Raw genomic sequence first — 24,442 nt, 5'->3', positions numbered from 1 at the left:
TGAGCAACCGAAGCACAAGCTGTTAAAGCTCCGCCCTCTTCTGGAAAGGAGGCCGGGAGCAGCAGCTCATATGCATTTAAATTTATTTATTTAATTATAATTCATATCAAGGATCCACGACCACCCTGAGGTATACAAACCTTTAATTGTATATGCTTTAATGTAAAAGAGGGGTTTTATTGTGAACAGGGAGACTAATTTATATGGAAATCGACAGCATGTCTTTGATACCGCAAATTGAATTTAAACAATTGTATACATGTAGATATACAGTGATTGGTTGGGTTGGTTTAAGAAAAAATTTCAAAGGAGAGTCACGCCATCAGGTAGTTTTAATTCAACAGCTCCATATCAAACTAGCTGTAATATAACATTGCTAGTATTTTACAGCTCTTTACAGTAACTGTACATAAAAAAATGACTGCTTGTCACTCTGATATGCTTACAGTACTCTGATCAAGCTCCACCATCAGCCTCTGAAACACATTCAGAAAGTGCAACAGTTTCAATGCTTCTTATTAAAGTATCAATGCTTCTTATTAAAATGTAGCTATTACAAAACATGTCATTTACAATATCCACCGTCTTTAGGCTGGAGTTATTGCACTGTGTGGCTTCCAAAAAAAAAAAAACTTATTTATGCAAAAAAACACAGTCACTGAGTTATTGCTCATACATTTTTGCCTGGCATCAGCTGAAAGAAAATGCATTTTTTGGTTGATGATAAACAAGTCTGCCAGGAAATGAGTTGCTTCTTATTTCTGTGTACTCGCCCTTTCAGAATACAGATTTTATGTCTGCATAGAAGTCTTATTTGATTTATAAAGCTTTAAAAAAACATGATGTCCAGAATATGAGATATACTATGCAATCTCACAAGAAAATATATTAGTTTCCTTTCTATAGATTCTATTATTATGAAAGACACATTTCACACAATTTCCTCAGTTTTTAGCATCTGTGTTAGACTTGATTATTAGTCAGACAGATGGTATAAAAGAATGGTAACACTTTACAATAAGGTTTCATTTGTTAAAATGAACTATCAATTACTTGCACAGCATTTATTATTCTTAATGTTAATCTAAAGATTTACTAATACATTTTTAAGATCAAAATTCTGTTAGCATTAGTTAATGCACTGTGAACACGAACATTAACTGACATTATCAAAGGGTAATAATGCTGTAAATAACACTGTTAGTTCATGTTAGTCAGTGCATTTAATTATTGTTCATAAATGAGACCTTATTGTTAAGAGTTACCACAGAATGTTAAAGAAACATACTGGCGTACCTGTATGCGAGTAACCTGATGTCGTATAAGCATTTTCGCCATATTCACTAATTTAATAACAAAACACAATAATAAAGCTCTTCTGTAGTGCATAATCCGCTATCCTTCAACCTTCATCTATTCTACTACTGACCACACAGCTCTCTAAATTTCACTGCATTTCAGAGTTTTCTTGCCATCCATTCCCTTTAGATTCATTGATAAGTATGTCAGAGATATTGTGCCATTCTGGCTATTAGAGTTTGCCAAGAATACAGTATGTTAAAATCATTCATAAGAGGTTATGAATGAAGAGGAATCATTCATAAGAAGGAAGTAGCTTTTGAATTAGATTTTTAGAAAATAGATTTCTCCATTATTAATAAGACAAGAATTTAAGGGGAAAACAATTGCAAAAGTATAATTTCTTATTTCCTTCATTTGATTGTGAAAGCAGCATCCCAAGTTTGGCTGGATAAATAGCCATAATCCTCGACAAGCAGTCCCATGATCTGGCACAGACAGAATAGTGTGCGTGATTAGATTTCCTATGAAGAACAATCACTTCCATTGGCTTCCTCTGGCTCCTCTACACTCAGTTTGTACAGGACCTTCTTAGAGACGAACCTGCAAACGGGAAGAATAACAAAAAATGAGTTTAAGGGCGTTTTCAGCCTTGTAGATAAAAAAAAAAGCACTTAATTTGTTACAATGTTGCATTTTTTTTGGTTCAGTTCGCTTTCACAAGGTAACATTTCAAAGCGTACTAAAATATGTTTATGTAAGTCACATGCGAGTAAAACTGTCCTCTTATTGGTCAGCTTTCACCTGATTACATTCCTCTTCGTCATCAATAAAAATGGATTGACAAGTTCGTTTTGCTGGCATATCTGTAGCTGTCGTGACACGCAAACACTTACACGAATGCAGCCGTCATTCCAGCTCTAACTGATAAATTATAAATATTTAATTATATTTAAAATTATAATATCTAAATTTGTAATGCAGTTAGAGCGGGAATCAATGCTTCTTCTGGAAAGCATTCTTGCAATGAACGGAGAAGAGCAATTACTCAACATTTTAAGATGAAGAGACGCTCTTTGGTTTTTAACTGCGATAATTATAATGTGCCCACTCACAGAATGAGACACTGCTGCTTTTTATATGTTATGAATTATGATACCACTTGGTTTGTTGGTCCATTGGTTTGGATTGCTTTGTAACCTCAACAAAACCACCCCAGAGTTTGAACACCTCGTTCAGGCGATCTCAGAGCGATTGTTTCGGTGCGGATATGAGCGCAATTGCCGTGTTCATATGAGCCTAAACAAACTGAGCAAAGGGAGAAAACACACCAGGTTCAGGAACAAATGCTCCAAACAAACCAGGTGTGAAAACACCCTAAAAGAGATCGACAGAATATCTGTCGGAGGAATTGATCTCAATACGAACCTGGAGAAGGAGTTGTCGAAGATAAGGGTGTATTCTCCAGCATTCCTGACCTTCAACTGACCCTGAATTGTTTCCTTATGAGAGTTACATCTCGTCAGAGGGATCAGAACCTGAAAAAGAAGAACCGGGTTTTAGGATCCATTGATTATTACACTAACATTTCTAAAGCTGTCCAGATGTCAAGGAGAGAAGTACTGCGATCTCTTCTTGTCAACACTGCAATGTGTGTTTGACAAATATAGCCATGTTCGTACATGAAAACTGTTAATTTGCTGTAAAATTGCTGAAATAACTTCTCAAATTAAGGTACAATATATGCTATTCACACAAGCAGTGGCTGTCTGCATTATATATGTATTGCAACTGCTTCACGCACCACTAGGAAAATGCTGTTAATGTCTGATGTCACTGTCCAGAGATTATTGTTAATGTGTTCTGCTGGAAAAATAGCATAATACTAGTTTGATAAAATGGTAAATGATGTGGAGTAATCACATCAGCTCCTACAGAACCTAACTAGCTCAAACTCCTTGACAACATATTTAAGTAGAGCACTGGAACAGTTATAAGTTACAGCTTTGTTCACACACAGCATTAGCATGGGCTTTTCTGCTGAATCCAAATCCCCTTTGGGCCTCAAAGTATCTGTCTGTAATCAGAAATGTCTCTTACATCTAATATAGTAATAAAGCATAGTATAGAATAACATAAATACTGTTCAAAAGTTTGGAGTGTGTATGATTTTTTTAACATTTTGAAAGAAGTCTCTTCTGCTCACTAAGACTGCATTTATTTTATTAAAACTACAGGAAAAACAGTAATAATTTGAAATATTACTACATATTTTAAAATGTAATTTATTCCTGTGATGTCAAAGTTGAATTTTCAGCATAATTTCTCCAGCCTTCAGTGTCACATGATCCTTCAGAAATCATTCTAATAAGCTGATTTGCTGCTCAAGAAACAGTTATTATTATTATCAATGTTGAAAACAGTTTTGCTGCTTCATATTTTTGTGGAAACTGTGATACTACTCATACTGTAGTAGCATCTTTCTAAGGTGATGTCTAAAATAATAATAATATACACGTGCCATTTGACAAATGCAAATAAAAACATGGTACAAAGTATGGTGTTTCCATATTTTACTCTAAAATCACAAAATTCTAGGAAGGTTTGATTTGATAATGTTCAGTAACTGAAGTAGAGTAACTGTAAGCTAACTGAAGTAAAAAAAAAAAAAAAAAAAAGAAATTTTGCTTCTGTTATTTCATATAATGTATTATATTATGTATAATATAAAAAAAAATAATTGTCATAAATATACATAGTTAAAACATCAACAAGCTAAATTTCTAATTAGAATATTGCAAATATAGAGCCAGTGGAATCCAGTGGAATTTAAGTCCAAGAGAATTTAAATTGTCTGGACAGCAGCAATAAGACAATATAAGCTGAAACACTGGCAGAGTTCATTTCCAAGCATTTTAATAGCAGGTTCAGTTGGCACATGGACCTCTAAACTGAGAAGTGCTGATGAATTTACGGCAAAGGTTGTAATCGTGAAAGTGCCGTATGGCATGCGTATGTTACCTTGGCTCCTTCTAGAGGCGTTTCTGTGCTTTCTCTGTACACCACACTGAAGGCGATGCTCTTGGGTTTGGAGGAGAAGATCCAGCTGATTGTAGGACCCGGATGTGCAGCGGTTATGAGAATGGCACTGTAACAGCTGGACTTAATGAAGAGTTCTCTGGACGTGTCGCCAAACTGATTCACGTCCTTCACACTGAACGGCACAGACAACCTGTGAAACAACACTGACGTCAGCATTGCTGGTCATGGAATATTATTGCAATATTAGATTTATTTTGACATGATTCATTTTCCTGACAAATTTGCACTTAAAAATGCATTTTTAATTTAATTAAAATCAGCATAAATTAAAGGCAGTACAATAAATACTACCATGATGTATAAATACTTTCAAACTTACTGTAAATAATACAGTATATAATTTTTTTTCCACATTTCAGACTTTTTCGATTAAAGGGTTAGTTGACCCAAAAATGAAAATTCTGTCATTAATTACTCACCCTCATGTTGTTCCAAACCCATAAGGCCTTCGTTCATCTTCTGAACGCAAATTAAGATATTTTTGATGAAATCTGATGGCTCAGCGAGGCCTCCATTGACAGCAAGATAATTAACACTTTCAAATGCCCATAAAGGTACTAAAGGCATATAGATAAAGACGAAGCTTTACAAATCTTTTGGTTCGGAGCATGTATCAAACTGCCTTGTCAACCATTGAAATTTCGAAACACTTATGACGTAACGAAGCCTCGTTTACAGACGAAGTCACATTAACTGTTTTAAATATGTCTCATGGGCATTTGAAAGTGTTAATTATCTTGCTGTCAATGGAGGCCTCACTTAGCCATCGGATTTCATCAAAAATATCTTAATTTGAGTTCTGAAGATGAAAGAAGATCTTTTTTTATTATTTTTTTTATTTTATTATGCAAACAGATAATTACAATATTTACAGTTGAGACATTAAATGCAAAATACAAATACATGTACAACAAAACTACATAACAGACAGATTTATGTGTGTGTGTGTGTGTGTGTGTGTGTGTGTGTGTATAAGTAATTGTAGCTGGGTGAGGGAATGGAAATATATATATGAAAGAGCATGTGGGGAAGTACAACAGACATAACATTATAATGAGAAAAGAAAAAAAAAAGGAAAATATCAGTGAAATAATACTACTACTACTACTACTACTACTAATAATAATAATAATAAATAATTATAATAATTTTAATGACAATAATGATGATAATAATAATATTACAAGAAAACTAGAGAATGGAAGATGAGGCGGGTGACAAAAACATTAGTATTAATAGCAATGATAATAAAAATAAATTCAAATTGTAATAGCAATAGCAGTAATGACAAACATATTAACCAATATACTAATTTCATTGGGAGTGAGGGGGAGGTTAAAGGATCAGGAAGAGGACCAAATAAAAATAATAGTAGTTGGAGTAGCAATGATAATAGTAATTCTAATAATAATAGTAATAATGATAATAATAATAACAACAACAATAATGATAATAATGGTAATATTGATACAGTCATTAGTAATAATGATAATAGTAGTGGTTATAATAGCAATGATAATAATAAATAATAATAATAATAATAAGAGAGCTATTAATGATAAAGTATTGTAAAGCTGCCTCTGAACCCCCTGAACGAAGATCTTGCGGGTTTGGAACGATATGAGGGTGAGTAATTAATGACAGAATTTTCATTTTTGGGTGAACTAACCCTTTAAATCGAAAAAGTCTGAAATGTGGGAAAAAATTTTTACAGTAAGTTTGAAAGTATTTATACATCATGGTAGTGATTAATGACAGAATTTTAATCTTTGGGTGAACTAACCCTTTAATAGGACAGGAATTTAATGAAAAAAATAATCTGACTAACATTGTTGGTCATGGTAATGAATAAATATTGTGATTCTAGATTTATTTTTTGCTAGTATAATATTAATAATAATAATAAGAAGAAGAAGAAGAATTTTGTAAAAATCATAAGGGCATCAGGATCCATGATGTGTGTCTAACTCACGTCATCTCTCCAGATTTCAGCAGGCAGATCTCAGCATCCTGAACAGAGCCAATCAGCTCGTCTGAATCTTCGGTGCTGGTGACGTCACTGCTGCTTCTAAAGACATATAAGCACTTACATTTAATTTCCTGTGATACACATATTTAATCACAGAATTAATAAAGTGTGCACATCATACCAAGTGATACAAAGTGAATTAAAAGAAAGACAGTAAGTTTCAATGTTATGTAGTTTACTTAGCAGTACATTAAAGTACACTGGCAGGCACCATGTGTTCATGTCAAATTTGCTCTGATAAATGAAAATAAATCCAATAATGAAACTGAGTTCAGCTCAGCAGGAGCAAATTTAATTTTGTTTGTTACTTCAGCACAAATTCAGAGTGTTGTGTTTAGTGCAGAGAATCTGTGCTAATAAGGTGTGTGTGTGTGTCTCACAGCTGTAGTGTCTCTGGTGACAGCGCAGTGGTGTAGTACGAGTCGCTGTCATGGGTACAGTTCACCTCCTCTTCTGTGATGATGTCATACGCTGTGTCATCTGGCCCAGGGGACTTCAGTTCCCCTGTGAGGACAACAGTGACATCACACACAAAATTAAAGGGGACCTATAATGTCCTTTTACAAAGACAGTGTGTTTTAATTGGTCAACCAAGGAAATGCTCTTAGATGATGCATAACGTAACTTAAACAGGCCTCGCCCCTTCACCCCAGACCACCCCCCTCCCCACAATACAATACAACAAGTTTACATTTGCATTGAACATTTAAAGGAATAGTTCACCCTAAAATAAAAATGGATGCATTTTCTTTAGACTTGATTTCTCACAACAGAAAAACAATGTTAACCAATGTTAGGATTTGTTAAATAATACATGCTGTTATCGTTTTTTTTACCAAACCCTATTGTATACCCCCAGAACACTTGGAATATATGACACATGTTGCAATGGTCCATTCTGTGATAGTTGTTAAGAATGTTAGTTTTGCGCTCCATAACATCTTACATGGTATACCAGGTGTGCTGCTTCGGGTGGGGCTTGACATTGAACGTTTAGGACTACCCAGCTTTGCCTTTGGGTGGCGCTCTTGTGCAGCATTGTGCTGAGTGAAGCAGTCTTTACAACAGCGTTCCTTAGCACCGCCTTGGTGGACACTCACAGCATAACTGCAGCAGTAGTAACAGAATGGACGCCCACATAACCTGCCAAAAAAATATAGAAAACACAAATATACACTACAATTCAAAAGTTTGGGGTCAGCAAGGTTTTTTTTAAAAGAAATTAATACTTTTATTAAAGGGATAGTTCACCCAGAAATGAAAATTTGATGTTTATCTGCTTACCCCCAGGGCATCTAAGATGTAGGTGAATTTGTTTCTTCAGTAGAACACAAATGATGATTTTTAACTCCAACCATTGTCGTCTGTCAGTCTTATAATGCGAGTGAATGGTAACACAATTTATAAGAGTCAAAAAATATGCATAGACAAATCCAAATTAAACCCTGCGGCTCGTGATGACACATTGATGTCCTAAGACACGAAACGATCGGTTTGTGCGAGAAACCGAACAGTATTTAATCGTTGTTATTTATTTAGTCGTTGTCAGAGCGCGATCAGACCTCACTAAGTGAATGCTGAACACAATTGGACATAGTGGTGTTTTAGAGGTAAATAATGATATAAATAATGTTCGGTTTCTTGCACAAACCGATCGTTTCGTGTCTTAGAACATCAATGCGCCGCCATGAGCCGCAGGGTTTAATTTGGATTTGTCTATGCATATTTTTTGACTCTTATAAATTGTGTTACCATTCACTCGCATTATAAGACTGACAGACGACAACGGTTGGAGTTAAAAATCATCATTTGTGTTCTACTGAAGAAACAAATTCACCTACATCTTGGATGCCCTGGGGGTAAGCAGATAAACATCAAATTTTCATTTTTGGGTGAACTATCCCTTTAAGCAAGGATGCATTCAATCGGCGGATCGGCACTTATGGTTTTATAAACAAGGCCCAGTTCTACGCTGGATTTACAGATTGCTTGAAATTGAAAGATGGAGCAGTCACAGCGATGATGATCCCGGTCAAGAGTCAGAATTGCAGGTGGCGAGTAAAACTGCTTCAAATGTCTGTTTTGTTGGCAGTAGGCGCCTAAGTGCATATAATGTAAACAACACGAACGTAGTGAATTCATAAACTCATTATTCATCACTCACTATACACTATATTCATTATCCATGGACAATGCGATGGTGTATAGTGTGTGTTTAAATACATTTGTTTAGCTGACCATTGATAGCAAACTGTGTGTGATACCCCCTTTAAAGTTTCACCCCTGACCTGCAGTTGTGTCTGTGCAGCATCCAGCCGAAGTGATTGCGACAACTCAGGCAGTATGTGACATCTCTGTCTGTCTGTTCCTCAGATCTCAGTTTCTGTTCAAACTCCAGTGCATCTGACTTCTGCCATAAAGCATCTTTCTCCCTACAGGGGGCGCCAGAGTTCTATTAAGAACAGCTTGCAACAATTTAGCAGATACAATAAAGGAATTTTCAAATGCATTTTTTGTGGTTGTAGGTAACATATCTCCTGATGTGTTAGATACATGTAAGCAGCAAAACCATTAGTAGGTAACTAAGTCACCTTATGAGCTCAATAAGTCTCTCCTCCAGGTTCTTTTTGGTACGAAAAAGGTCATCTATCTCAGCAGACATCTTCAGTTCAATGTCTTGCTTCTCCATTGCACTTCTGTTTAAGTTCACACTCAATTCATGACAGGACTGCTGAGCAAGTGTCAGTTCCTTCTCAGCTCTGTCAAAAACAAGGGTCAGGCCAGCAGGAGTTCAAAATGACTGGTAGATTGTGAAAGCGAAAATCATCTTAGTGTTTTTTTTTATTGTTTGCTTACGTTTTTAATATATTGTTTATCAGAAAAGCAGTACAGAAATCTCTTACCTTGATAAGTCCACTCTGAGGTTTTTTATCTGTTCCTCTTTCTGATGAATTACAGTTTCAGAATCACCAATGAGGGCATTTTTCTTTTCGATCATCTGACTGTGATCACTGTTGACAGACTTTCAAGCACAAACAACACATGGAAGTAAAAAATTGCTGATTTTCCAAAATTTAAAATAAATCTGATTCAAATAATTAGGGTTGGGAGTCTTCAGCCACCTCAAAAATTTATTCAGAATCACATGATAAGTACTTTATATAAAACAATGTCAACAGCATTATGAGAGCCTAAAGGGCCGTTCACACCAAGTACGATAACTATAAAGATAATTATAATGTTAACTATATTAGCATCCACTCCAAAGCTTGATAATGTTCTGTTTATTATAAGCACACACTGCAGATTTAAATGCTCAAGCTTTTGCTCAAGTCAGCACAGTGGAAAGCAAAAGTATGTTCTGTGTTGACAGCTCCTAAGAGTAGGCTGTTTAACTGTTGCCAAGTGTATAGCAAACTATTCAGTGCACTACTATGGGATTCATTTGATTCATTCACTGGTTTGCATTTATCAATTACTCTATGTAATGAAACGCCAAGTAATGGCCATGAAATGGCCTCAACAGCTATCTAATGAGATCATTTAATACCTCAAGCTCCAAAACTTTGGACTCAAGACTTGAGACTTTCTCCATTTCGTTGTCCAACCTCTTCCTCAGTGCATCCAGTTCCTCATTCAGACCCTCCAGAAAGACATTTAAAAACAGTTGTTCAATAACACTAAAAACATGACAAATCCAAAACCCATAAGCATTGTTTACTTCAATTACCTGCATTTGACTTTGGTGGTGCACAGCCTCATCGCTCAACTGGGACCTCAGTGTGTCCACTTCTCTCTGTCGGATCTCTTGGAGGCTTTTGGCTTCTTCCTCCGCCTGTTCAAGTCTCTCCTGCAACTTCTGCATGGCTTCTGGGAGTCCCTCGGTCTGCTTTAGCTGCTCTTGGAGTCTTGCATTATCTTTACTCATGGCCTCCATCGAATCACTTAGAGTTTCCACCTCCTCCTGTGCCTCCATCTGTAGCTCCTGCAGTTTGGTAGAAAGCTCTTCCCATCGCAGCTTAGCCTCCTCGTTCTGCCCCGTCAGCATGCAAACGTGAACCCCGAGCTCTGCTGTCTCAGTGTTGGCCCTATGTAAGGCCTCACGAGCCTCTCCGTTCTCAAGTGCAAGCGTGCTGTTCTGCTTTTTCAACAAGTGAAGTTCTTCCCTCATAGCAGTCATACTCGTTTGGATTTCTGCCCGCACCTTGGCCTCCATATCCCTCTCCTTTACCAGAGTGTCCTCTCTTTCATGGCAGCGTAGCAGTTCCTCCACATGCCTGCGGTTAAGCTCTTCCACCTGGGACTTTAGTTGCTCCGTTTGAGCGCGGAGGTCTTCTCTGGAGGCTTCTGTCACTTCATGCAGAGCCTGGATCTTTATCCTCTCCTCTGAGCTTACCAATAGCTGTGCCCGGAGCTCCATGACCTCCTCCTGAAGTCTGGAAACCTCCTTCATGTTGAGTTCAAGTTGGGCCTCAGCCAGAGCCAACCTGGAAGTGGATTCTCCATTATCAGTTGTTGAGGATTCAATAGCTTCCAGTAGGTGTGTAGAATACATTCTCTTGTTCTCCTGTGGGACTGCAGCACTGTCATCTAATTCTTCCAGACTTGATATACTCTTCTCCCCAAGTTGTTCAATTTCAGTTTCTTCATTGTTCATCTGGCCGTTCTGTATGCATTTCTCCAGATTTTGGTTCTCCACAGTCAGTCCAGCTGACTCCAGTTGGCTTCTCAGTTTCCTCTGAGAGGCCTGTGCAGTAATCAGTTCTCTCTCTAGAGCGGTCTTGATTTGCGCCAGCTCCTTGCTGCTCTCCTCATTTCTTTTCACAGTCTGGATCAGCTTGGCATTGATCTCCATTAAACTTGTGCACTGGCTCTTGTACTCTTCCAATTTCTTGGCTTGCGTTTGGAAGCTCTGACTCTCTGCAGTCAACCGCTGGTTGCGATTCTCCAGTTGCCGAATCTTTTGGTTACTGGTGGACAACTCATTCATCTTTGTATTTAGTTGTTCTTCAAGCACACTTCTATGTTGCAGCTCCTCTTGCATTCTTTTCTTGTGCTCCTCCAGTTGACCCTCCTGGGCCTCCAATGCCCTTTGCACATCCTGAAGCTGTGTCTGGAGGTTCCCTGCTTCCCGCTCCTTCAGAGATAGTGCTCCCTGAAGGTGACTGATGGTCACCTGCAGCTCATCAGCCTGTTGCATTGCAGTTGTTCGTTCCTTGTCAGCAGAGACTCTACATGTGTCCAGTTTGCCTTCCATCTCTTTTAGTTTCTCCTCCTGAAGCGTCAGCTCCTGGGCAAGTCGCTCAGCTAGTCTAGCCCGGTCTTCGCTCTCTCGTTTAGACTCAATCCTATCTTCTTCAGCCTCCTTTAGCTTGTTCAGGAGCTCTTGGATCTTCCAGGCTGAGTCGCAGTAGCTGGCGGCCTGCTGTCCTTTTTCGCTCAGAGCTCCGTCAAGCTTTGCCAGCAACTCCATGTTCCTGTTCTCCGCAATGCTCAGCTTGGATTCTAGATTGCGTTCTGATGTCCGTAAAGCCCCCAGATCCTGTGTGGTGGTATGGAGGCGATCGGTGCACTCTCTGACAGCTTTTACCACCTCCTGCTCCCCTGTAGATGGTTCTCCTTCTTTCTCTTGATTAGGACCTTTAGCCAATAGTTGTTCCTGTAGGTCACTGAGCACAGCTCTCAGATCAGCTGCCTCACTGGTGAGCTGCTGGACCTTCTCCTGGAGCTCTTTTTGCTTCAACTCTGATTGGTCAAGCTCAATGCGCAGGTCCTCAGAAGCGCTACAGGACAGTTCGCCCAACTCGCCCAGATCACCTAGCAGACTGGAGCCGAATTCTTGGCCTGGAGGAAACTCCTGAGCTTGCTGCATGAGGGGAAAATTGTTTAAATAATCAACAGAAAACAGTGAAAAAGAAAGCAAAATTCATTCACTCACACTGGTCTGTTGATACTGAAAACACTAAATTACTGGTATTGTGGTACTGAATCCGAAATTTGATTGGTGGAACAAATAAAGGAAAATGAAAATTTTTCAGGGTGGAATGATTCATGTAATGTGTTTCACATAGTAAGATTACTTTTTCGAAGTATTGAGTGCTGAGTTTACTTTACTTTATACTTTATTTGTCCCCGTTAAGGGAAAATTGTCTTGGGCTTAAACCAAGGTACTTTTTACAGTAAGTAAAACCTTTCTTTTTTATATTTTTTAAATTAAATTACTGAGAGATAACTTGAAAACCTCTCCCTTTCCCATTCTGTAGTCATGTTTGCCTGTGAAGTGGATACATATGCCTATGGGTCTCTGTACCAATGTTGTTATTGTTAACTAAAACTAAAAATTGTAAAATAAATAAATTGTTTTCAGCAATTAAAATTTGAAAAGCTGAAATAAAATAAACTATAAATATTAGAATATTTTACGCCTAATAACATCTGGCAAAGGGACTACCAATGAAAACTAGACCTTTGGGCTAATTTAGGTACATTTACATTCATGAATGTTGATTATTTTACACTGTCCCTTTTTTAAATAAATAAACCATGACAACTAACTGAAATAAATAAGTCTAAATTAAAGTACTAAAATTATTTAAACATAAATAAAAATTGGTAAAACTTTACAATAAAGTTTCATTTGTTAACATTAGCAGACTACATCAGTTACCATGAACTATCAATTAAAAATATTTCTTAAGCATTTAGTAGGCTAATCTCAGATGATGTTAATTTCAACATTTACAATTACATTATTAAAATCAAAAGTTCTGTGTTAATATTATTTAGTAGACCTGAGCTAACATGAACTAACAATGAACAATTGTATTTTATTTAACTAACATTAACAAAGATAAAAAAATAAATAAATAAATGTTTGGCTCATTGTTAGTGAATGTAAGGCGATGCATTAACTAATATTAATTTTTGTAGTGTTTTATTGTAAATTGTTACCAATAGAATTTATAGAAATACTTGACAAACAATGACAAAATCACATAAAATTACTAAAACATAAACTAAATTTAAAATAAAAACTGAAAATATAAAAATAAAAGCAAATTCAAAATATTAATAAATATTAATGTTGTACATATGGTAAACAATACTAAAATAACACTTTTTTTGTTGTTGTTGTTGTTATTGTTGTTTAGAGGTAACTCAATAGAGGTAACGCAAATTACTTTAAAGCAACATGAAATGAATAAATTAACTGATACATCTGACAACATGTATCCAGATATTGTGAGGATATGAACAGAATTGCAATTTTATTGCCATTTCTGATGTGTAAGATGTTTCTAATGTATCACCAAACCTGTGAGTAAGTGCTGACCAAACTGTTGATACTAGAGCAGCGACTGGGTGGTTTCCACACATGGGCCGGTGAGAGAGCTGATCCCAGAGTCTTTCTGCATGTGTGAAACACTCATAATAAGCATAATTTGTATTTCTCATTTGTTTCATTAATATTATTTGACAATGAAAAACATATGTACACTGTAAAACCAAACAAATGAAATCACTCAAATAATAATGAAAGTTCACTGTACTTAATAGAAGTACTCAAAATTTGATTGTAGTAAGCTGAACTTAAAATGATTGAGTTGCAGCAGATTTCTAATTCCCAGCATGCTTTGCGTCAGACTGTATAAGAAAAATAAATGTTGAAATTAAGCGTTATTTTGTTTTTGCACAAGATTAACATGGTTAATCTTGTGCAACAAGTTAGTGTTTAATGTTGTGTTATGTTGGGATTTACAGGAGGTTCTTGTTGTTAGTTTTGTAGGGTAACCATTATGGTGAAGGGTAGAGCTTGTGGTTAGGTTGAGGGTGAGCTGCAAAACTTTTAAGATATACTGTATGTTGTTTGATTATATATATACACAAGTATGTAATGATAGTCTCTTTGACGGTTATAATAGTATGTGTAATTTGATATTTAACATTTAACCAAGATCTGAATGTGATGTTTATGAACTATGTAATTAACATTATGATGAGTGTGGAGAGGCTGAGAACTGTGGGAGCGAAGGGATGCCGGTGACGTTATTGTTAATGAGAGACACCTGTTTACCACTGGCCTTGCTCCGCTTCCACGGCTCTCAGCCTCGCCCCACTTGTCACAAAAACTTTAAGTTCTACTTAAAGTTAGTACTTAAAGGGTTAGTTCACCCAAAAATGAAAATTTCCATACACAGATTCACTGTGCTCCGAAGCTTCCTGAAGCAGTGTTTTGAAATCGGCAATCACTAAATAAGTCATTATTTAGTTTTTTTTTGCGCACCAAAAATATTCTCGTCGCTTTATAATATTAATATTGAACCACTGTACTCACATGAACCGATTTAAATATGTTTTTAGTACCTTTATGAATCCTGAGAGAGGAAATGTCATTGGCTTGGCCTCACGGAGCCATTGGATTTCAACTAAAATATCTTCATTTGCGTTCCGAAGATTAACGAAAGTCTTACGGGTGTGAAACGGCATGAGGGTAAGTAATAAATGACAGAATTTTCATTTTTGGGTGAACTAACCCTTCAAATGTTTTGAGGTAATAGGCTTCCTCAAATGTTTTGAGTATTATGAACTTATTGAGTTTTACAGTGTAAAATTTCTCAAAAAAAAAAATACAAAGTCATTGTAGGCCTTTAATGTACTTCTTTGCTGACCCCTGTACTGTAATGATGCTATTAAAAACAGATTATTCAATGAATAGCAAAATCTACAAAATATCATATGATAGCACATTAAGGTTAAATGTATTAAAGTCGATACTTTTACATTACTATTGTGATATACATAGGATGAATCCTTATGAATTACCTGGCAAAAGTAGGCCAGTCAGAGTCAAGATCGTGACCTCTGGATGCTACATCAAACTGGACCTCATTGAGTTCATACAGGTGGTTGATGATATCGATATTCAGATGGGATTTCAGGAAGGGACTGCGTTCGTAATACCACTCACTGTGAACGATAAACCAAAATTACTGACCACTCATAAACAAAAGTGAAGTTCTCAGAATGTTTGTTTATAAGGGTTGTTATTCACTGTGCATTTCAGTTAATTTAGCTTTGCTTTCGTAATGGGCAGCATACCACATCTGTGTTAAAATGATTAAAATAAAAATAGATGACATTACATGTATGTATATTCTACTTTGAGACAAAGTTTTTTGTATGTGTGTGTGTGTGTGTGTGTGTGTCAAGAGAAGTGAAAGCGGTTGGAGGAAGAGAAATTATTGTGTTCAAGAGTCAACACTTTCAGATCTGTTACGTAAAAACAGCTTTGCAAAACCTGTGAAACTATTAATTTTATATTAATGCATTAATATATGCACTAATGCATCAACATTGTTTATTCACATGACCATGTTGTGTTATATGCAAAATAAACATTATTTGTAATTTATTGTAGACTAATTTGCTGAAGCTTAAACCTTTTAAAGTTGGTTAGTAGAGATAGTTTCTGGTTTCATGCATACGTTTTTTTTTGTGTGAATTCTTTTCAACACCTTAGAGTACAAGTTGAGTGTGGTTGAAATTTCCACTGTTATGGTTGTTTACATGTTTTCAAGTTTCAGGCTTAATACTGGCTTTATTTACACTAGAATGTCATACTGCTAGATTCTATCTTCATTACTGCTTCTTCTCATATTCATTTTTAGTTAATGCCATATCATAAACATTTTACTGGAAATACAAATTATACTTTGCGATATATTTAGGGGAGACCGCAAAACTATGCATTTTGAGCTACGAGTCATACTCTTACTGTACATCTATTAAAAGAAGTTCCCATCAAGATTTATTGGTGAACACATTACCATGTGATTTTGTAGTTCATAAGACATTGCTGAAGAGTGTCTGCCAGCCTTTGGTGCACCAGACAGTAGCGGATGAAAGCCCGTCCTTTCCCTAATGACGTCTTCAGCTAAATTCACACAAAATAAACACACAGACCTTGCATTAAATAAAAGGATCTATATGTTTTTAAATCACAGAGACCGGAGAATGAAATATGTTCAGGTTAACTATATATAAAGATTGGCCTTAAAACAACACAACAGTTTCTCTTTTCCTCCTTATGATAATGCAATGAGACACGCTGAAGAACAATAACACACATGTCTACAGTGAGTAGACAGGAAGTGAAGTGGGAGAAAGAAAGAGGGGACGGCATCAAGAAAGGTCCACGAGCCAGAACTCGAACTCGGGTCACCCGATCTGCCCACAAGGCTATCGGCACAGACGACAGGATATCATTTTCAACTTGACCTCAATGGTTTATTCTCCATCATTCAACTCATTTTGCCTGTACATAAATTAACCTTTGTGTTATGTCCTCTCAGATTAAAATATATAAATCAAAATATTTATTGAATTTATGTAGAAGAGGCTCAGCACCTAAGGCTCTATGACCTATTGCCTCAATGGTGTACAGTGTCTTCTGGCTGATTGCGGAGGTGGATTGCTGGCAAAAGCCATTTTAGGATTGTTTGTGATTTGGTCTTAGGCCGCATCCACACGAAGCCAGAGCTTTCCCTATACGATCTTTTTTTTTTTTCCTCGTCTCAACAAATATCTGCGTACACACAAAACCACTGAAACTGACTCAAAACGATGTAGTAAACATGCCAGATCAGTATGTGGTGCTGTACTTCTGCCACAGAGATACACTAAAAACAGAGAATAAGACTGCGTATAAACCTTGCGCGCTGTATACAAACTTTAGTAAAGCTTAGAAATAAAGTTTTATTTTAGTAAAGCTAATAGACTCTGTAGCTTCTGAGGCACGAACACAAGCATGTTGTCCGCTATTATTGTTGTTGTTGCTGTTATTTGATGCAGCGGTGTCAGACTAGGGTTGAGATGTGAGGTGATGACATCATTGTTTCACAAAATATACGGATTGGCTGCACACTAGTGTTGTCACGATACCCAAATTTTTACTTCGATACGATACCTAACTTAAATATCACGATACCGATACTTAAACGATACTACAGCAAAAACCTAAAACAGCAGAAAAAGTAAATAAATAACACATATGACAGAACTTCTTTCTTCACCAGTGTGCAGGCTGAAAATTCTGGATTTGAGCTTCATTGCCGTGAAGTTAAGAGTTAGATTTAATATCATTTTTAATGTTTATTATTTTCATGCTCAATAAAATTGTAAATCAGTCCTATTTGCTGTTATGCTTTTTTGCAGTTTTTTTAAACATGTAGGTGTTTTTGACAGTAAGATTATTGTAAAAAATTAGGTTACCCTAAATACTTAGAGCAATGTTATTGAAGCATATTGGTTTAAAATAACTGTATATACCCTTCACATATTTATGTATTTTTAAATTAATTTTATTTTTGCAACCAGATATCACTTATTAAACTTAGACTCAATAATACACCTCAGGTCTGCTTGCACGAGTAAAATAAATAAAAAAACACTCATTTAATGTTTGAGAGCATAAACATAATGCTGGTATCACATTCACTAACCTGTCGCTCTTTAAATTCTTTGTACAAATCGGGATGTTTGTCGGCAAGATGCTTTTGCCTCCCTTCGCTTGCGTTATTTTGTAACATCTTTTGCAGATGAGCTTTGTGGTGTCTGTGGGCTTGCCCTGGCTGTCGGCAATGTAAGCAAAATAATGCCATATTTCGCTTCGTGCATCTGCTTTCTCAACAATTTGTGGACGGTCTGCAAGAGCACCTGTATTTGCAACCATACCTCTCGTTTCGTCACCATAAAAGCCGTTGCGCAGTTGAGAGGAATAAACACGCACTCAATGTGCCTGAGAAGCAGCGCGCTTCACGCACACTGCCCCCTGCTGTCGCACTTTAGGAAATACAGCTGCCACTCAAAGTACCGGTACTAATAAAATGAAGAATCGGACCGATTTTAAAAGCAGGGTATCGCAATACCTTTCTAGTACCGGTATATCGTGCAACACTACTGCACACATGAAAATGCAAGGGTGTCATTTTCAGATTTATCCACTCTGGGCCCCGGTTTCAAAAAATAGTGGTTTCAGACTCCCAAAACGCTGGATCTGTCTGGACGAAACGCCTATATGGTACAAATTTTTTACCCCCAAGACTGGTCTTCATTGACCAAGAACAACATCTACTTTGATCCGCCTTCAAACACTGTAGCTGAGACCTGGACAAGTTTGGTTCGTGTTGTCGACATGTCGAAAAGATGTTTTCAGCGCTGCGAATCCACTTTGCTGCACTTGAAAAGGATGAGGACTCAAGCAGGAATTTAGACAGAAAAACCAACGGTTTGTGTCACTGTGTATACAAGTGCTGAGGAAGATCCGGAGCTGAAATTCAGATATGGTAATTGGCATTCCTTTTCCGGCACACGCTGTAAGCGGCAGACCAATCACAACAGACTAGGCCATCTGACCAATGAGAGAACAGTTGGCTCGCAGAAAGGAGGGGTTTTGAGAGACTGAATATTCAAACAAACCGTTTCAGACTCTTTGAGAAAAGAGGTGATGTTGCAAAGTATATTATGAGAAAATTAAAGTGTTTTTGACCTTGGACCATGTAAACCTACTATAGGAGACCTCCAAAACAAAACAAGGAACCTTTAAAATAGCATAATATGGGCATTTTAAAATTTGAAATTCACTTTTTTGCATTTATTATTCCTTTTTAGTATTTAAAAAAATGAAACAAAACTTCTGGCAATCTGATCAAATAGTCATAAGGCATGTTCAATATTGCTTCCTGCTGGTTTGGCATACTAGAAAGGTCAAGCTGAGTGCACTGCATAGTGGGATACACTATCAGTGCAGTGTGCTCTGGTTGTATTCTGCAGATTTTGGCAAATGTTGTAATACAACCTCTGGGTATCCCATGTATACAGAAAATGTGTGTAGTGAACACAGTGCAAATTGAAAATATTGTATGAGTAGTATGGTAATATGCCATTCTAAACACAAACAATGTCTGTCTCTGGGACAGTATTGTCAGGAGAACAGATGGAGGATTACAGTGGGTGACCAAAGAGCATAAGGACACCAGATGGAAATGTTACACTACAGCTGATGCTGGATTTCTGGATTTGTTCTGGATTTGAGACTCACATAAACCTGCATTTAAGTGGCAAAGGAATTCTGAAGAGTTTTGCATGTATAAGTTGTTCTTCAAAGGAGAAAAAGAGAAAATTTCCTAATAATTGATTAAATTTGAATCAGTGAGTAAAACAGGTTAGTGTCTTAAACTGATTATGTTGGGAACAGTACACAAAGAGAATGATCACCTTTTAAAATGGTGCAGGAATGAGTGCAAGAATACAATACAATATATAAAAGAAGTTTCAGTGCATGTTGTGGGTGATCGCCAGGATGTTGCTACAGTAGGTGGTTTCTAGGGTGTTCTAGTTGGTGCATACTGGCTAAGAGAAAGGGTTTCTTCTTAGAGCCAAAATTGGTCCAAACAGTAATAATATTCTGGCCCCAAGATAAGGCTCAGGTCCCTCCTTCAATGTAAGTCTATATAATTTTTCCGCCTTTTTTTTTTTTTTTTTTTTTGTCCAACCGGCTGATAAATTAAGTCTGATTCCTTGAAAAACTTAATGGCACACCTTTCCACAATAAGTTGCATGATTTAAGGTATGAGTTGATGAGTTGTGTGCCAAAGTTTGTTTCTAACCCAAAGTATAAATAATAGTAATAGTTTTGCATAGTAAACAGCACTAAAATAACCTGCCTATGTGTATAATGTACAGTTCTTTGGTCTATGTACAGAACAATAATCTTTGCAAGAGCCTCTACTGCTACTCGAACACCTACAGCACATAACCAACCTGAGGCTGAGCGTCACCACTTCCTTCTTGAAACCCTCCAGAGAGGTGGAGATTTAAAAAAAGACGTATATAAAATGTCAGAAAACAGCGACATGAAACTGCGAAAGAGAAATGAGAAGGTATGCTGGTGCCAAACACGCACTGGAGATTTGTTTTCTTGCAGAGGTTTGGGCTCGTGCAGTGGATTACCTCAGAGATTGATTTGACAAAGCGAATGCCGTCATTAGCTCCTTTAATCTTGGCCAAGCAGTCACAGAAATAGTCCCAGTAGTCTTTCCTGCTGCCCAGAAATGTGGTCCTCTCTTTCTGGTCAAACTGGACACAACGGTCAACAGGTTAATCTCAAAGCAATCACTCTAAACATGACTTTTGGTTAAATATGACTGTGGAGATTAACATCTCCCAGGTCATCATAGAATGCCATGTTAAGACCTACAAGAATCTAGTTCAGGTGTTTTGCATGACATTCCACTTTTGCTCAAGTTAAAACTAGTTCCACCAGAATCTGCAAACTTGTTCCACATTTTCTGCACTGATAGTGGGCGAAAATATGTGGGATTTTTTTTTATTATTATTACAAATGACAGTTGTTGAATCAGCAGTGTTGGGAAGAAGTACACAAATCAAGTACTTGAGTAAAAGTACAAAGTACTTGATTTTTTTAATGTACTTAAAAGTAAAAAGTATTGATAGATGAATGTCTGTTTTGTAATTTTATATATTTTTTGCATGTATGCATGTATTGCATGTTCAAATTTTAATATTATTCATATTAACAGGTTAGTAAATGTTTTCCCCTGGAGTATATAATGGGTTTGGAAATCTCAGAGAAATTCTTAATTAATTTAGAAATTTAACTAAACCCATTAGATTTTAGTCAACTAAATCTACTCAGGTGAAAAAAAAATACATTTCTATAATGTACTTAATGCTCTATTTTTGTTCACTAATTTTGTACTTAATATACAAAAAATTCTTCTTTAGTACTTCTTAAGATAATCTTAAGAACATCTAAGTGTACTCAACTGTGCTATTTTGAGACACCATGAAATATGAACTTAAATGTGCTTTTAATATACTACCTCTGTATTTAAAAAATATATTTAGATACTACTTATAGTACATTTGAACCCATAGCGTACTACAAGTATATTAATTTTTAGTATATTAAGTACAAAATTAGTGCGTGAAAATAGAGCACTTTAAGTACATTATTGAAACTTTGTTGTACTTTTTTTTTTTCACCTGGGTTGATTAAAATATGACTAAAACTAAAAAAAAAAAAAAAAAAAAAAATCACAAACAACCTAAAAATGAGTCATTTACAATAAGCAATCATCACGCCATCAGTCGCACGCACCCTCAATCTCTCGGTTCTTGGCTCATTTTGAGTAAGACTTGTAAATTTCTCGCTCTGAATTTGCAAATGAATCATTCAGTGTGATTTGCGAACCAGTTTAACAAGTTCATTAAAAAGAATCAGTTCACGAATCGGACACTGCTATTGCATCTCGGTGCACGTGACAATTTCTTCAGTTCAAAATAATGAGTAATGATAAAGTGCGACATTATGTGTTGGAATGTAGTGAAGTAAAAGTAAAAGTTTCTCTAAATAAAAATACTCCAGTAAAAATACTTTGTTACTGTCCACCACTGCAAATCAGTGTTGTTTTTAACTAAACTAAAACTGTAACTATTAAAATGTGTTTTCAGTAACTGAAATAAAGCTGAAATAAAATAAAACATAAATATTATATAAAAAAAAATAAACAATAATGAGACATGTTGCCTTTGGCAAATAACTGAAAAAGTTGAGGTACTAAAATTACTAAAACTAAAACTGGAATAAAAATGAATTCAAGCTATAAAGAAAAAAAACATAATGACAAATTATGAAAAAAAAAGACAAAATTGAGAAAAAAAAACAAAATGACAAAAGCAAGCTCATAAGAAAATTACTATAATTAAAATAAAAACTGAAAATATAAAAATAAAAGAATTCAAAATATTAAATTCAATAACAGTATATAAATAATACTAAAATAAAAATGCCAAATTAAGAACATTAAATCAATTTTTATTAATTTAACTAACAAAAAAATAATGCTTTAAACAGAATTAATTTAATTATGTCCACTGACTTATAATAGGGAGAAAAGGAGTTTTCTGTCAGATCCTTATTTAAATATGGTAAAAAATGTGTTAAACAGAGCTGAAGGTACAGCACTATTATTGGTAGATAATATTTAAATCCAATCAATGAACACAGAAGGGGCAGATATGTGTGAACTTTGTGAATGACAACCACTGAGTTCTGTGGAAATTTCTGCTGGATTTTGTAGGTGCAGATTCCATGCGGGCCTAATTTTAACTTCAAAACAGAGTTCATGGTGAACAAAGAAATCTCAAGCATTAAATGTAAAACAAACCTTAAAAACTGTGCCATACTTGCAGTAGGTACTCCAGTTTATAGCAGAACTTGTGAAGGCTGGAACTGTCATCGCTGATGGGCTCTCCAGTATCACAATGTTCTTTGCTCAACTCGGAAACTGCATCTGCAGGTGTAGTGCAATATACATCAAAATATATGAAGTTACATAAGAAGTTATATATTGTTATATATTGTCCCTTTTTATAAGAGACTGCATGATGTTTGAGTTAAGTACAACTAGTTTCCAAATTTCAGTAGCATAGTAAAATTTCCATGACTTAACAAGTTTTGGATAAGTCGTGGAATATTTTTAGGCTCTCCATTATGGTGGGACCTTGAGCAATTAATTGCACCTCACAGTAATGAGAAACATTAATATGAATAAATAAACACCAATGAGCCAAATTTCACAAATCATGATTTCAACACTGCACACGTGACAGGGAGATTGCATGTTTGCTGACTACCTATATATGAGAATACTGAGTATGTGGGGAAATTATGTAGTGTCTCTAGAATAAGCTTCAACATTTCTTGGCCAATCACAGTGTCAAGAGACTCAGTTCACATGACTGTGAGCACATGCAATAAATGTGAGGGAGATACAGAGACAGATTTTACCATGCAGATCTCTGATTATTCTCTGCAGCTGGTTTTCTCCGACTGTACTCATGATGGGCTGAATATGTTAGTGTGGATGGTTCATAAAGTCAACATTATGTCTGTAAAACCAAAGAAAAACAGGGTTGTAGGCTACTAAAAGAATAAAGACAACAATAAAACAATAAATCTCAAACTGTTTATGATGGTATACGCTGTCGTAAAAACATAATATGTTATGATACTTTTAATTGGTATCATAACACAAAAGAAGGGCAACAGAATAATGTATTTGTGTGTTGTAACATATGTGAGTGGAGGTGCATTACAGAGTTTTACTTTTGTTTTTAAACATGTTTTTTACAGCCATAAATTCACAATAACATAGTATGATTACCATTATAAAAGACTAAAACTATAAATATTATTTTTAATATTTAAATAAGACTGAGGAGGAAACAACGCACCTGCTGAACTTTACAACTTCTAAACAGCGTTTATCGTTTAGGTCATATTTCTGGCAGAACAGTCTATCGTCGGGATAAATAAATGTATATAAGATAAACAGGTGAAAATAGTGATAAACAGATGTAAATAAAGACATACTTTATACAGAAAGATGATCTTCTTCCTCATCGATTATTTACAGTAGATACAACCCTGCTAGCATTTCAAGGGGCGTTTGCTAAGATTGACTGACAGCACGCTAATCCAATCAGAGGCGAAACCGCGATAGCAGATTGGTCCGGAGCGCACCAAGTTTGGTTGCGCGAAAAAACGCAGTTAAACAAGTAGTGTCATGTGATTATCAGTTATGAGCGCACCATCACTAACATAAACAAACTCATGTGTTAACAAATACTTTATGTTACGATATAAGTGTTACTGCATAACCAGAAATATTTAACACTGGGTGAAAGAACAAAACCAACCTTTAACTGTTAGTTTTATCAATTGCTTCTTTAGAGTCATTTTGAGATAATAGTAAAAGGGGTTAATTCGTAGCAAAGTCTTATTTTAATAATGCATTTCTACATAATCTGTATTTAGCCTAATATATAGGCTTATAAGTCAAGTCAATGTGAGTTCTTTTATTCAACATTCTTGATTCAAGTCCTTTTTGACAAATGGCAAGGCCTCTCCGGATCTTGCAAATTAAT

The 24,442-nt window shown here is 36.0% G+C and overlaps 1 protein-coding gene across 4 annotated transcripts; it reads right to left on the bottom strand.

The window, feature by feature from the left end:
• Nucleotides 1-314: 314 nt before the first annotated feature.
• On the bottom strand, nt 315-24,032 carry fyco1b (FYVE and coiled-coil domain autophagy adaptor 1b). 4 transcript variants are annotated; one of them, XM_048162507.1, is made up of 18 exons: nt 23,889-24,031; nt 23,304-23,404; nt 22,700-22,806; nt 20,441-20,566; nt 16,258-16,364; nt 15,254-15,397; nt 13,746-13,839; nt 10,161-12,296; nt 9,981-10,073; nt 9,334-9,452; nt 9,022-9,189; nt 8,719-8,862; nt 7,377-7,573; nt 6,811-6,934; nt 6,374-6,469; nt 4,321-4,531; nt 2,728-2,837; nt 315-1,902 (listed from the first exon to the last, which is right to left on the bottom strand). In XM_048162507.1, exons 2-18 carry the CDS (start codon nt 23,353-23,355, stop codon nt 1,824-1,826), a joined length of 4,107 nt encoding a protein of 1,368 aa, XP_048018464.1. In that variant the 5' UTR covers nt 23,356-23,404; nt 23,889-24,031; the 3' UTR covers nt 315-1,823. The 4 variants fall into 4 exon arrangements, with proteins under 4 accessions (XP_048018464.1, XP_048018466.1, XP_048018465.1 ...); XM_048162509.1 differs by having other exon boundaries at nt 7,386-7,573; XM_048162508.1 differs by having other exon boundaries at nt 23,750-23,891.
• Between the last annotated feature and the right edge of the window lie 410 nt (nt 24,033-24,442).

This window comes from Megalobrama amblycephala, linkage group LG17, assembly GCF_018812025.1.
Source record: "Megalobrama amblycephala isolate DHTTF-2021 linkage group LG17, ASM1881202v1, whole genome shotgun sequence".
In the NCBI taxonomy this organism is placed as follows: Eukaryota; Metazoa; Chordata; class Actinopteri; order Cypriniformes; family Xenocyprididae; genus Megalobrama; species Megalobrama amblycephala.
This window is presented reverse-complemented; position numbering and strand designations above follow the sequence as displayed.

Excerpts from the sequence above, each read along its gene's own strand:
- fyco1b (XM_048162507.1), bottom strand. The coding sequence starts at position 23,355 with ATGAGTACAGTCGGAGAAAACCAGCTGCAGAGAATAATCAGAGATCTG. Across the intron at positions 10,074-10,160 it reads ACCACCAAAGTCAAATGCAG|GGTCTGAATGAGGAACTGGA; the intron begins GTAATTGAAGTA and ends GTCTTTCTGGAG. Across the intron at positions 9,190-9,333 it reads CTCAGAGTGGACTTATCAAG|AGCTGAGAAGGAACTGACAC; the intron begins GTAAGAGATTTC and ends TGTTTTTGACAG.